General features: G+C 42.3%; 1 protein-coding gene across 2 annotated transcripts in view; it reads right to left on the reverse strand.

Moving 5' to 3' along the window:
- The window catches only part of STAB2 (stabilin 2), a 138923-nt gene that overhangs the window by 4373 nt on the left and 119684 nt on the right, over positions 1–14866 (reverse strand). For both annotated transcript variants that reach the window (XM_019489317.2, XM_014608426.3), the window contains 8 exons: positions 13932–14125; positions 12746–12887; positions 12135–12268; positions 8907–9072; positions 8557–8663; positions 7470–7589; positions 6414–6572; positions 3564–3668 (listed from right to left, as the gene is read on the reverse strand). In XM_019489317.2, the coding sequence (XP_019344862.1) occupies positions 3564–3668; positions 6414–6572; positions 7470–7589; positions 8557–8663; positions 8907–9072; positions 12135–12268; positions 12746–12887; positions 13932–14125 (1127 nt within the window). The remainder of the gene's footprint in view (positions 1–3563; positions 3669–6413; positions 6573–7469; positions 7590–8556; positions 8664–8906; positions 9073–12134; positions 12269–12745; positions 12888–13931; positions 14126–14866) is intronic.

The following is a 14866-nucleotide window of genomic DNA, read 5'->3' on the forward strand; positions in this document are numbered from 1 at the left end:
GGTGTTTGTGCCCAAAAGCTTGCAATTAAAGAATAGATTTTTGGAAAAAACAAAAGGTCTAATAAAAGATATCATCTCTAACACAACTCCTGATTGCTTTTTCCTTTAGACCAATATGGCTACAACCTGGATACCTGACAGATTCATAGTAGGCATTTGTCTGTCTCGCAAGACAATAGGTTTATGCTGAGCGAGACATCGCCTCCCTGAAGGTAATCCTTGCTTGAAAATAAAGTGAAGCTGGAGTGACCTCTCCAGGGCACAAAAGCCTGGGCAGTGTATATGGAGACACTGAGCTGCCCACCCACCAATGTCCCCCTCTCAGCCTTGCTGGCTTCATAAACAAACATCGAACAAAGTCCCATCTATGCTGCCCTGAAAAAAATCCCCCGATTGTGATAAAAAAAAAAAAGGTCTCTTTTTACCCTACTTTAACTAGACAAATGGTACATGGAGCACCATCCACTCTGCTCATGAATATTTGCGTTCTGTGAAGAAATTACTGACAATTCTATAAATGGCCTTTTAGGTTGGTATGTTCAACGGTGTTTAAGAGTTAGGTACCCAAAATGCACACAAATTCCAATGAGAACTGGATGCCTAATTTCCTGAGGCTGCTTTGAAAATTCCCGCCAAAGTAGAGATGATCTAGACAAACTGCTGACCATCCTTTGCTCTTGTTGGCCCTTCTGGAAGTGGGGAGGGTTTGATTCTGATGCTTCCCTAGTAAGTGTTTAGCTTTATGGCCTAGTAAAAAAAACAAATCAACCCAAACAAACAAATGATTAAACTTGCTCTGGGGAAACCCCCCCCCTGCAGTTATTGCTGCTAAGTCATCTGGAAATTTATTTTTAGTCATACAACATTTAAATAATACAGCTAGACTTTGTTAAGACATTGACAATAGTTGGTGCCAGTCTAGCTAGTGAAATGGGGTGACACACAACGTGACATACTGCTACAATGCACCTGCTATAAATTTCCTATAAACTTGACTTTTTTAAATCCTATTTTTCCCCTCTCTCATGCTATTTTGCATTTCCAGAGATGGCAGGCTAGAAGGGATTTTTGCAAACCAAGTTTAGTTATAGGGAACAGGGCAGGGGGATGGTAGTGAAGAAGAAAAAAAAAAAAGGTGGACTGTTAAGTATCAATACAACAAATACACCTGTAACCCCCCTAATGACAGAGCCAGAGTTCTGTAGTGTCAATGGATATATTCCAGTTTGCTGGGTGAACGGCAGAAATGGAAAAAAAATACTTTGGGTGGCAGTGCTTGTGGTTTAGGCATGACAGCCGATTTCTTCTTTCAGAAGTCCTTACAAAACAGTCCAGATCTCCCCTCTTTTTGTGAGCAGGCACACACCACTCCTACACCAATTCTACCTTGAAGTCACAAGTAGCTCAATTACTGGGGGCATGAGGTTTCATTTGCCTGCAATCTGGTCTTAGCAACCATCAGTAGGTGCCCTCAGAACTCTTTCTAGTAACTACTAAGAGGGGTTAGGGACATTCAGGGCACACAGAAACCAGCAGAGATAGTAGCAAGCTAATTGCTTTCTCTAAAGCGAGATTTGGGACTGGTGCACTGTGAATGTGAATGAGACCTTTCCAATATACAAAAGAAAGAGACGAGGTAGGACCCTTTGAAATTTGCTGGGAATGAAAATAGATTATCCTTACCATTTAACTTAAGCTCTTTAACTGAATTGGGTAGAAATGATAATGCAGATCAGTAGATCTAAGTGGCTTACAAAGGAAAGTGTTTTGTAACAAAATACCAAGCTGCTCACTGCAATACTCCAATCCCTTTTCCAAAGGAAGTCCCCTCTTAGGCAAAAACCCTACCGTCAGCCAGTTTTACCACAGATGGGAGGGGGGGGAGGGGGGGGAAATGTAACTTTATGGAGCACAGTTAGTTTGGATTTGGGATTCTGTGCAGTGGAATGGTACAATCTTAGGCTACATGTTGATTCAGCATAAATGTGGTGTCTGGGGGGTGTAACCTTTTACCAAAATACAGACTAGTATAACTCCTGGTATGGATGCATTGGTATCGGTATAAAATTGCTTTGTGGTGTTAAGCTTTATTCCCTTGTTTGTATAGGAATAAAATATACTGGTAAAAATAGGTCTAGAATGGTATGATTGCATCTAAACTGTGGGGGGAATAGGGGTGTTCCATGTAATCTGTCTTAGAGTGGTGTAACTCATCCTCTTCCCCCGCTCTACTAGTTAAGGTAAAGTAATGCAACTTGTATAGAAGTCTTTTGAGCTGTTTTGGTTGGAGTGTAACAGACAAAGTGCCAGATCTGCCTACACCAAGATGAGGGCCCAAGAGCATCCATGAACCTTGCACTACACTGTTTTCTTTGCCCTGAATGTGATTACTCGATAACTAGAGTAGTGTCGGAATTGGAATTGCCACTTAATGTTATTTTTCTGAAATATTTTGATGATGATGTTCTCAGATTTAAAATGAATGAAAAGTTGCTGCAAATTGTTCCATGGGACAGAAGCTTTAGTCTGTCCAAACTAGAACTTTCAAGAATTGCCAGAGCAACACCTGAACTCCCAACAGGCCTCCCTCTGGGTGCATACACATGTACTAACTTTCTGACAGTTAAGGTGGCTTAACTTTTTTTAAGCTGATTTAACTGTCAGAGCATAAACACGTATGTGCAGCAGAGTTGGTTTAAATGCAGCCTGAGATAATACATCTCTGAGGTATATTATCTTGGGCCACATTAGGCAAGTCAGCTTAGTTTGCAAGACAGCTGCTACCATGTGAAGGAGCTATATATGTGTATGCTATGATATGGCTTAACTTAATTTGGTTTAATTAAGTCTCCTTATTTTAGGCCAGTTTAGTATGTGTGTATATACCTTACTTGCACATCAAATCTAGAGGGATGGTAAGCTTGGACTACTGAGGGAGCTGAGGAGCCAGCCCACCCACTGACCCACCTGACTGGTAACCATCCTGCCCGCTTTGTGTCCAAAGTCCTGATGGGAACAAGGGCTCCTAATACATGTAATTACAACATGTTGGAGCTGACTTGATTCATTGAGTCTGCCAGAGTGTGGCAATTGCCGTGCTCCAGCTGACTCCAGTGTTATGTGTAAAACTCATTCGAGCTTTAGTTAAAGTGCCCCTGCCACCATTTTTCAGCATGGGTATGCTGATCCGTGTGATGCTGTAGGCACTTTAATTAGTGTGGCTCTCAGAGCTGTGCTTATTGAAGTGCCCCCTCCCTCCCCACCTCCCAGAGCACATCTGTAAATGCCCAACACGTTCTTGTTCTGCAATGCTTCGGTTTCTAGAACCGGTATTTTTAAACAGCTCTGGTGGTAAACTTGTTCTCAGGGTTTAAACCTTTTAAAGCTTTCAACTTCTTTCAAAGGAAAATTTGTAACCAAAAGGAGGAAAAACCCCAAAGGAGCAATTACCAGGTTTTAAGGTGCTAGAGGTAGATCTTGTGAACAAATTATAATTCTCAGCAATGAACTCCAGAGAGAAGTTTAGAAAAGAAAAGAAGGGGGGAGAGAGAACCCCAACTTACAGGTATTGGAGGAGCCTTTAAAGGTGCTGAAATGACATGGATTATCCCGTTGGAAGCAATTATATCCCACTCAGTAATAGCTCTTCCATCCACAAAACTGGTCTCCTAGCCAAGAAGAAAACAAAGGGAACTGAGGGACTTTAAAGTAAAACTTATTTCTCTCAGGTTTTCAGTGACTGCGGTGAGGGCAACTTCTTGTGTGACCAAACAGCTGCTGAAGCAAACACCTGGCCTGGTTACAGGATGCCATAGCCCAGGATCACTCCAGTTCTCCAGGGCTTTTCTACAACAGAATTTACTGGCAGGAGGGGGGCTGCGATCTCACAAGCCAGCAGATTGACTTCAGTCACTATTTGCCTGTATCACATTTTCATGCCTGGCTCAATAGTGAAGTTCGTTGTTTATCAACAGAACAAGTGTAATAACCAGAGCAACAGGGAATCTTCCTCCATGCCATCCTGCCAGCGTACTTCAACATTAAACTGGAGCAATCACATAGCCCTCTGTGCCCTATCACTATTTGGTGTCTGTGCTGAAACTGCCCCTCGGGCTGGGGATGCTCTGAAGTAGGTGTCTAGCTAATTCAACTAATTTAAGACCGATCACTGAATAGGCCTTGGATGATAGCTTTTCAGCAATCTGGAAGCAGAATGGCAGCAGTAACGGGAGATTAATCCATCAACCCTGTTATCACCCCCAGAATTTTTAAATCTACCTGACAAACGTGGAGCCCTGGATTTCTCATGCAACAATCCTGAGCTTCTGCCAAGTCCCTTTATTTTGGTTTGTATCGCACAGAGAGGATCGATCTTTTTGGCTGGTGATTCTCTCTGTGTGGTTAGGTAGCATACGTCCAGCTTCCTACAGCTGTGGGGTCTAGGTTTACCGGGGAACTTGGAAGCGATGGTGACAACCTACACGTGGCGGTGTTGGAGGTAAACTGGCTTTGCCAGGTGCAGGAAGATGCAAACAACTTTTTGCCCCACACAACATGTGCTGGGCCTGGTTGTGGACTGGAGCTGAGGCCTTTAACCATTTTCCTACTTTCTTTATACACTGAAGTTTTGCACCCCAGCAAACTTCTTCAGATAGCAACCACTGTGGATGATTTTGCACATAAGTAGGTGACAGCTTTTCTGGCATTACAACACAGCAAAGAATGATTCATGTATGTACTGGCAAAAGAGAAGAATTGACCAGAGCATCTGTGGCTTACTATGAGAGAGAGGACATGCCCAGCTGCTTCCTGAGAAATGTTGGTTTCCATAGCCTAAGAAGATGGGGATGCTAGTCCTTGCACATCCTCCAAATTACCTTTAGCTTTCTTTATAGTGAACATGTATGTAGCTGTGTACCAGCAGCAGCGGGATTGGATGAACACCTTTTTCAGTTTTGCCTATGCAGCTATAACACTGCCATTGAAGCATGTTTCTACTAGAGCTAGGAACCTCTTCCTGTAATCCCTTATTTCAAAAACTGTCATTTTTTTTTCTATCCCTTTAGTGCTCATTTTAAAAGCCTTCAAAAAGCATCATGGGACTGTTCTGTAATGTTACTGAAAAACAAACTGGCTATAGAAAGGCAAATGTTTAGCTGACTGCAGTTAGACATTTCATTTAATTTATCTTCCACCCTCATGGGCGCTGCTGTAAGTAGGGACACTAAAGAACTATAGAGACCATTTGTTTAATTCAGCTTGTTAGAAAGATTGTCATTCATCCCCCAACCACCTTTGAAGTGATGTAGTGGTGCATGTTGGAGTAGACATGTTGCAGACAGGGGCGCACTCTAGTGTTAGAGCACATTCATTCATCCCCATGTGAAGTCTCAAGTGTTTTCTACACAAATCAAGGAGAACAGAAAATAGATTTTCCTGGTGGATTTTAAACAAGGAGTTAAAATTCTTCTGACCACAGGACCTGGGAATTTTCTTTCTCTGACTTGATCAGGAAGACAGATGGAGAAGCTGATTTTGTAAAAGCGATTATTTTCTAAGTCAAATATCAGTCAAGGGAAAAAAGTGGCAGTGGAAAGAACTATGATTCTAATACATGATACATATTAGTACTGTGCTGAGACAATGGTTGTGTCATGACTGTATAGGTAATTGTGCACTAGGCCGTACTGGATTAAAAAAATCCTCATGTTGTGTACTGTAATTGTCAGTGTCAAATGAAGAGAAGGGAGAGGGTTGGGGACAGGGAAGGGGATGAGAGCAATTTTGTTCCACCCTTGCCCTATTCATTTATATCTAATCATTTGTCTTCCTTGAGAAGCCCACATCAGGTTGGCTTATTTCTGTAGTCAAAGAAAGTTGGATGCATGTTCCTTGGAAGTTTGAGCTAATCAAAAAGTGAACACTTCTTATTAAAGTGTGTTCTTTCAAATACCTCTTCAATTAAAAAAAAACAAAACAAAAAAGAGTTAATTTTGTTATTTCAGTGAAAACTAAGCAAACCATTATTTTGTGGCAAAATGCTATTTTCAGTCAGTATTTTTTAAATTAAACTTTTTGAGCAGCTGAATGGTAATCTTCCAGTCCCCTTCAGCCACCATGCTGCTGTCTCCAGTTAATTTGCCAGCCTGAGGTGAAAGTTGGAGCCTAACCAGCATCCCACCACTAGATGCTTCTAGCTTAATAGCCAACCAACTTTTTTCCCTGCACTACTTCAAGTTGTCTCCTTGTCAGAATCCTGTCACTAAATCCTGGATAACTTATTTTGGAAATCCTGGTTTCCTGGGGACTATAAGACACGAAAGTAGAATTAACTGCCTGAACAAATTAAGACCAGTCCCTTGCTATTGTAAGCACAGCAGAAGATGGAGAAAAGATTAATGTGTAAAACATACCTGTTTAATTGTAGGGAGCTGAAAATCCTGGCTGAGGCTGCAGGTAATTAAAAGTTTTTTCCCTATCCGGGTTTGAAGAGTAGTTCCATTGGCCAGATCTTCATAAAACACTGTGCTAGCATTGGACAAATGATATTCAATGTCTCGTCCAGAAAGTGTCTAAAGAGGAGGAGTAAAGTATGGGAACATTAACGCATCCAATTATCGTACCTGATTTTACCACTAGGGGAAATTCCCGTGGTATATTTTTGTATTTGTCATCCCAACTGCAGCATTCATACTACCTGACTAGGCATCTTTAGGGAAATCCCCAAACTAATAAGGGACATGTTTCTCTTACTCCCATAGTACTTCAAACAGTGGCTGGATATGAGGCTTTAATTCTTTGCCCAGTCATCTACAGGAGAGAGGAGCTGCATTGACACTCAAATCACAGCCCAAACAGACAAACAGGGACATATGTCCATGTTAACCAAAAAAAGGGAGTACATTTTGGGTCAGTTTCAGGAAATGTGCCAATTTCAGCTTAGCTAGTTCATCACTATGGGATAACCTGTGTCTTAGGATGAAATCTTGGCCTTATAAATGGCCAGGATATTGCCCTTAAATTTTAAAGCAAAATTTGAGATGGAGACTATCATACCAGGCAGAAAAGCAGCCTCCTTTCAAGGGTGTTGGTATGTGGTACTTGCTACAAATGTGCAAACAACGTTCCTAACAACTCTCTCAACAGATGCAATTGCAAATAGACAGCTGACCTCACACCTTGGAAGGACTTATCTATGTGATAACAAAAAAATGCTCGATGGAAGAAGTGTCTTGCAACGTGTTTGAATGTAGCATTTTTTTTTCATTCATAATTAGGTAATGGAAAGATAGCAAAGAAACACACCTACCTTGTTCAGTAGTAGCATAAGAGCCAAACTCTTTAGGTTTATGTCACTTTACATTTACTAATTTTTATTTTAATTTCAATTTTAACATACTTTTGAAACTCATAAATACTTAAAATGGCCTCTTAATGTGAGAAAAGAAAAGGAAAAAATAGACCCTCACCTCATTTTCCCTTAGTCCATTATTGTTTGGAGCAAAGAGAGTGGCTTGGATTGACAAGTCTGAGAGGTATTTCAGGAACTCTTTCCCTTTCCTGGAGCTGTTAGAATAAGCCAGGACTTCCTGGGAAGAAACAAAGTTTATTTTTAATGAAGGACAGTCTAGATTCTGGTGGAGTTACTGTGAGAAGAGCTAACTACATACTGCATAAAATTAAAAAAAAAAAAAATTATTTTCACACATGCAATTTTGATGTGACAAAGTTACTAGGAGGAAAGCTTTTATTTAAAAACACTTTTAGCCCCTGCAGCTGTAAGTACTTACTTAGGCTTACAATACTTATAATACTTAAGTCCTTACCTAATTTGAAGGACCTAAGTAGGCCTATTGCAGACAATGAGACCATTATACGAGCAAAGTTGCCTGCCTGCCTAAGCAGGACCCTAAGTTTTAATGCTTTGTCTTCTACTTACAGCAATATGGCAAAATTCACATTAGACACTTTACTTGCTGTGGCACTTTAAGAATCTGCTCTCTGTTGGACATTTAGTTAATTATACTTTTTAATTGGCTGTCACGAGGAATGTGTTTTTAACTTAATTTTACAAAGTCTCAGCCAGACCAAAGACTTTTTTTTATAAATCACACTTTAAATTGCCTTTATTTAGATCATTCCATCCTGCTTTCCTGTTGTATCTTTGTTACTCCTATTTATGTTTTCATACAGTAAGAAAAGCGAGAGTCACATACCACACACATTTTTTTTTGTGCGTGTGTGCGTGCGCATGCCCAGACAGGGAAGGGGTACATTCAGAGACAACCATAGGTGGGTGCGGGGCCTGGGGCAAATCAGCCTGTGCGAGGCCCCTTTAACACTGCAAGGGGCACAGCTGCAGCCGCTCTGCCCAGCTCTCCCTCCTGCCCCCCCCAGTTCCACAGGGCTCTCCAAAGCATGGGGCCCAAGACGATTGCCCCCTACCCGAAGGACAGCCCTGGGTACATTTACATGCATGCATATACAGTTGGGTATTTGCTACTGTACATCTGCTCTGTTTTGTGTGTCACAAAACACTGCATTTCTAATCCGTACCGACACAAAGTTTGTGAACGTGGGGAAGGACATCAAGACTTGAAGCAGGTTCCCACTGCACATGAAGCCATCTCCCACGTAGCCAGGCTTACATGTGCAGTTCACTTCTGTAAAATACAGACACAGATGTGTTAGAGTGCAAGGTAAGAATGACAGTTTTGATCCAGGAGGCTGCTTGAAATGGTTCTGTGCAAGAGAACTAATTTTCTAGATTTAAAAAGCGTTGCCTAGCTCAAAAAGAGAGAACCTCCTGCACCTACTATGCTGCGATCTCTCAAACTTAAAGTTGCTGGAAATAATTATGTTGCTATCTTTTGACCCAACAGACTTAGACACAGGGGCTTTACTACCTTTGACTCTGTAGCAGAAGACATCCCAGGTTTCACTCAGGTTGACTCGAGGCCCATAGTCAATTATTCCAACAACTCCTGATCCACAGTTTGGAGAAGAGAAGGCAGTTGGGTAACCTACTCTTCCAGTGTCTAACCAGCCAGCAGAGCAGAGTTGGTATCTTGCCTGTAACCAACACACAAATAATATTACTGTAAATCACAGAGGAAAGAGATTTGTGACCTATCTAGTGTGCTGTGTATGAAACAAACACATGCCTCTATGTAGGGCCATTATACCATCTGTCTATTACCTATATATTACTTCTATTTGAGGGCATAGGCATTTTTCTGGCTCTTTGACCAAAATTGAATATTATTTCAGCTGCTCTTTTTTTTCTTTAGAGAAATGCCTGTAGTCAACCCCCTCCTATGCTTACCTCTGTTTTGTGGGGTTGCTGCAGTTGTGTGAAGCCCTCCTAAAGTCTATGGAGTTTCATGAACACACAGGGAGGGTCTTTTCTACATAGAGCTCAGAGCAGGATCGGAGTAACAGGGTACACCTACACATGCAATTAATGTAAAGCAATAAACCCTGGAGTTTATTGCTCATGGGCACACTGTTTGAACGTATGCCCGGGAGCAATAAACTCTGGCGTTTATTGCTGTTTGCACACGTTCCCCGGATCATAGCACATTGAACTGGGGTTGGAGAAGCCCCTGCTAGCAGAGGGCCCTGAGGGTCAACCTGCTATCTGGGGGCTTATTCTCCAGCTCAATGTGCTGTGGAAGGGTTGGCTGGGGCACAAGGGTGCTTCAGTGTGGAGTTAGCTGGAAGGCAGTTGGCTTATTCCCCAGCCAGCTAGGGCAGCGTCTACATGCCTGCTGCTGTGGAGTTTTTTACTTTGCAGCAGGATAGTACTTATATTTCCAAGCACTATCCTGCTGCAGAATAAATTAGTTTACTCCAGCCTAATAGGGGCGTACATGTAGATGCCAAGATGTTTACTGCAAGCTAATTAGTTTACTGTGCAGTAAATGTCTTAAGTAGACACTCCTATAGAGAAGTTAGCAACAATTGGATAGTTTTTGTATGTAAAAAGCCAACCAATCAGATGTGACTACAGGAATTAGCTTTTTTATCAGTGGTGAAGAAGAGCTGACAGACCTAGTTAAATTTTAATAATAAGTATTTATTGAAACAAGCTAGTACTACTGCTGGTTTTGCTGTCACATTAGAAATATCTATACTAAGGGTAAAACTGGCATGCCAGATCTGAAAGATCACAAACTTCAGAGTTATTTGAATCTTGAGTTCTGTTGAGGCCCCAGAAGAAGGTTGACATACTGAACATGCTCCAGGTTTCCATCTTACTGTTATCTTTTTTTCCCCTTCTAAATAAGGGGCTTCTTCACTACATTTTGAACTCCAAATGGACAGTATCTTCCTGGCTTATTCCTATATGGCATACTATTTAAAATCCATTCGTTTAGAAATCCAAGGTGAAATCCCTATTTTGTTGAAATCAATTGCAAAACTCCTCCTGACTCCAGTCTTCTGTAACCTAGAACATGCTTAATGAAAATCATGATGAAATGGCTACCCTAGGTCTACAGCAGCCAGGAAATCCCTCACAGCCTTGAGGAAAAAAACCAAACCATATGCATAATTTTGTAAGGGATGATTGTTTAAAAAATGTCCATGATGGGAATTTGTAATAAAAAACATGAGCTTTACAATTTTTTTTTCAGAATAAGTAGAATCAGGCATAAAGTTAGCATAGTAGAGACATTTTCTTGCCAGTATTTCCAGTTCTCAAACCATCATTTAACATTGACAAATAAGAACTCTAATGTTTTGTGACTGCTTGCCATAGAAACATAGCCAGACAAGAGAAATTAAGGTAAGAAACCCCTGCACTGATCTTCTTGAAACTTGGCAGGCTTTGTGGCCTCAGTAAGAGCTACCATCCCTGCAGTTTTCACCCCGCTATGTTGTAATGCTTAGATGTGACATGAGTTTTGCTTTCAAGAATTTGGGGTGCTGTTCCCCCCAAACCCCTGCACCGATCTTCTTGAAACTTGGCAGCCTGCATGCTCTCTGCAGAGTCTACCATCTCTGAAAATGTCATCCAAATCACACAAAAAACAACGTTATAGATATTTTATTGTTTCCCCATTATACCCTATGGCTGGATCTCCAAGGCGACTCTGAAGCACTTCAGGAGCTCCGAACCACTTGGGGAAGCCTAACGAGGCCAGCGCTTTGACTTGGATGTGCTGCTTCGGATCCCGAAGCATCTGAAGCTTCTCCGGATCCGAAGCCCTGTCCGAAACCTCGCACAGCCCTACTCTGTAGCAATGATATCCACTGCTAGATTGTCAGGGCTTCAGTTCCTATATGTAAGACCCAATCTGCTTTCAGAAGTGTGCATATAGTCCTCATTTGAAGTCAGTGAGAACTGTATATCTGTGCTGAAGAATAAAATTTAGCTCATAGTGCACAGACAGAAGTTATATTTGTTGTGCAATTGGCCCCCTGAAAGTGCTCTACAGCCATGCCATGACACACACGCATGGCTGCAGAGTGCTTTAAAAGTGATTGATCATGGGACAAATTAACCCTCATAAAATGTGGGATCAGATGGAGGCACTCCACTTCAGAGCACTTTAGGGAACTTCTTTTCCCTAGGGTCAATCTGCACACTCAGGGCTGGGCCCCTGGTGCTGTCTGTAAGAAGAGAGAGAAGGGGGAGTGAGCTGTGGGCTGGGGTTTGCCTGGCCTGAGTTAGAAGTGGGGCAGGTGGATTGGACCCCTCCATGTGTCACTTCCCTTCACACCCCCCTCTTCAGCTCAGGCCGGGTAAACCCCACCCCACAGCTCACTCCCCCTCCCTTCTTCCCCTCTGTTCCTGCAGATAGCACTGGAGCTGGGAGTGGGTGGGGGCCAGGGGAGAGAGGCTGTAGGCAGGCTCCTTGGGTTCAATCAGCTCCAAAGTGGAGCTTGATCCCCCTCCGGCCCCAACAGGTGAACATCTGCAGGTAGGAGGGTGCTCTAAGTCATGGCACTTTATGCAAAGTACCATGAGTTAGAGTGGAGGCCTGTACATCTGTCAGCACCCATGGTGTTCAGTGTACGTCCTCTAGGACATTCAACTTTCAAATAGCTGTCTTATGATCCTTTTCATCCCTGAGTAGCTATTAAATATAATATATATTGTGTCCACTGCTAGTTCAGCACTGTGTCACCTTCTGAGCATATGACAGCTGGTTATATGTAGCTATTGTTGCTGATTCATTGGCGCAGGCCTCTTTTGCTTTTTCATAAGTCAGTTTGTACTGCCCTTGAGGAGACTGGAAATGGAAAACTCCAACGGTGGCATCTGCAAGTAAAGGAAAAAAAATCTTACTCCAGGGCAAGTGAAAGCTAAGCTGGAACAATTCTGGGTTAAATTGCCCCAGTTTACCTTTCACTTACTGTGGGGTAATTGCTAATACAGGAACAGTCATTGCATATTAGCTGCTTTGAAGTAAGTCTTCACCTCCTAATACCTCCCTGAATTTGATAGTTTGTCCATACTCTATCTGGGTATAAACTGAAACTCTTCTTTCACAGTGTGAACAATCCTGAAGGCACTTTCTTGAAATACAGCTAGTATGTAACAATTCCTTCCACCTGTTGCTTCCACCTTTGCTAAGCATATAAGTACATGTTTAATCACTTGATTACATTCTATTATTCAAAGGTAAATTGCTAAATAGGCAAAGGTATCCATACAGAAACTAGTGCCCTTACTGAGACACCAAAAGGAAGGAGGGGTTCACCTTGATGAATCTAGGCCTGGGATATTAATACTAACCCTGGAAGTGAAGATCACGGCAGTTGGCGTTGGCATGGCACTGCCCATTGTCTTGCAAACAACGATCAACTGGAAGTTGCATCACAGTACAGTCCAGCCCATCACCAACATAGTTATTTTTACATTCACATTTCCGTTTATCCTAATAGAAGAGAGAACAAAAAATCCAAAGAGAATATTTTACAAATGCAGAAATGGCAATACAATACTGAGTAAAAACTACTACAAATTATCATTCAAGAAACTGCTTTAGTGCACAAATACGTTCATCTTTATTAAGCAAACCACAAAACCATATATTTGCTGGTTTGCTATATTAAGAATACAAGCATGACTTAAGAGTGTGCTTTGAACACTTGCATGTGATTTAATAAAGAGGCATGATAATTGCTTAGAATTAAATTAGAGGATTACATACGGAACCATAAAAGGAATTTACTAAACTACTAATTGAAACAAACTGGGAAATGAAACCGCTCTTGGAAGATTTGCAATCTCTTCCAGGATGCTCATATATCTCAATAAGCCAAGGGGTCACATGCAGGATGGAAATACCCAAGGACCCCAAAAATATACATGGAGGATACCCGTGCTGTGGGATTCATTCCTTTAGGGCAGGAATGTTATACATCCAGCCCATGGGCCGGATCTGGTCTGCACAGCCTCTTTAACTGACTTGCCAGGCTACTGGGGGGAGGCTGGCCCTCCACAGAATTGGGGGCCCCTTGCCTTCACTGGGTATGGCCATCAGCGGTGAGCTTGGCCATTGCTCCTGGACTCGCTCACCCCAACCTGCTGCTACTGCCACATCTTTTGTTGCAGACCCTTTATTACCACTGGACCCCTGTTGCTCCTGTCGCTGCAGTGGCCACTGTAGCAGCCCTTGTGACCCATGGCTGGGTTCCAGATTAATTTGACCTTGCTTTCTGGTAAAGAACTCACCTCAGTTCCCTGATTGTGCGTTTTTGTTAATAATGTATATATAATTTGTATTAATCTCAGAGAACTTAAAATTACGTGGAAAGTAGGTTGGGATGGATGCATCTGAGTGATGTATCTGAAAATGAGAGTTGTTGGAGAGGTAGGGGGTCAGATCCAGCTCCTGCTGAAGTCAATGGAAAGACTCCTTTTGATCCTCAAAGGGAATTAGCTTAGGCTTAAAGTGAGGGTTTCCAATTAAACTTACAGGTCCTGTCATTGTACAAATGGCATGTTCATGGCAACCACCATTGTACCCATCAGCGCAAAGGTTTATAGGCAGGCACACATAGCCATCTCCTTTGTATCCTTTTTGACAGCTGCAAAAGACTTTCACACCGATTTGTGTGCATTTTCCATTCTTGTGACACCCGCCGTTGTTTTGTTTACAAAGATTCACAGCTGCAAAGCAATAAGAAAACACAGAAGTTGGAGCACTTTCCAAGAGCACATCTCTTCCCCAGGGAAATGCTGTTTCTAGATCTTCACTGTTTTATGAAATATTTGGAATGTTTTTTGACAGACTGGATTGTAAGGTCCTTGGGCCACCTCTGCATTTGTTAGGGATCAGCCTCTGGGCACATCCTTAGCATGAAATCCTAATATCAAAAGTGGGTGAGAGCAGTGCTGCTTGCATGGAAAGCTGCAGCAAAACACCTTTTTGTAAAGAAAACTTCATGAGGATTAGATACTTTTCTGCATCATTGCAGAATGCAGTGGGGCAAGTCCCCCACCCTCAATCTTATTCCTTAGAAAAACTCTCCCCAAGGCTTCCTCAGAGGCTGGGATATGCACTGGTGCTGATGTCCTCAATGCTTCTTAACTGTATGACAGACTCCATGGCCATGGAGGTTCCTAGTGATCTTGGAGACTAAATTTTCTGGTTAACGTCTGCTTGGAGGTAAGGGTAATAATATGTATTCTCTCTGGTCTTATCTCCATCCTGCCCACTCCTTCCAGTGTCTGACCATACTTTTCTTCCAGGGGGAACCTCTGTAGGTTCTATGGAGAGCAAGCCACTGGTGCCACATCCTCTTTCAATTTATGGGTCTGTGGAGAAGATCTAGCCCCCAGGGCTGTCCAACTGGCACCACACAAGGATTAAGGTGTACCCCACTCAGACTCCTACCAGGCTGCCATTAC

This window comes from Alligator mississippiensis, chromosome 4 (genome assembly GCF_030867095.1).
Source record: "Alligator mississippiensis isolate rAllMis1 chromosome 4, rAllMis1, whole genome shotgun sequence".
In the NCBI taxonomy this organism is placed as follows: domain Eukaryota; kingdom Metazoa; phylum Chordata; order Crocodylia; family Alligatoridae; genus Alligator; species Alligator mississippiensis.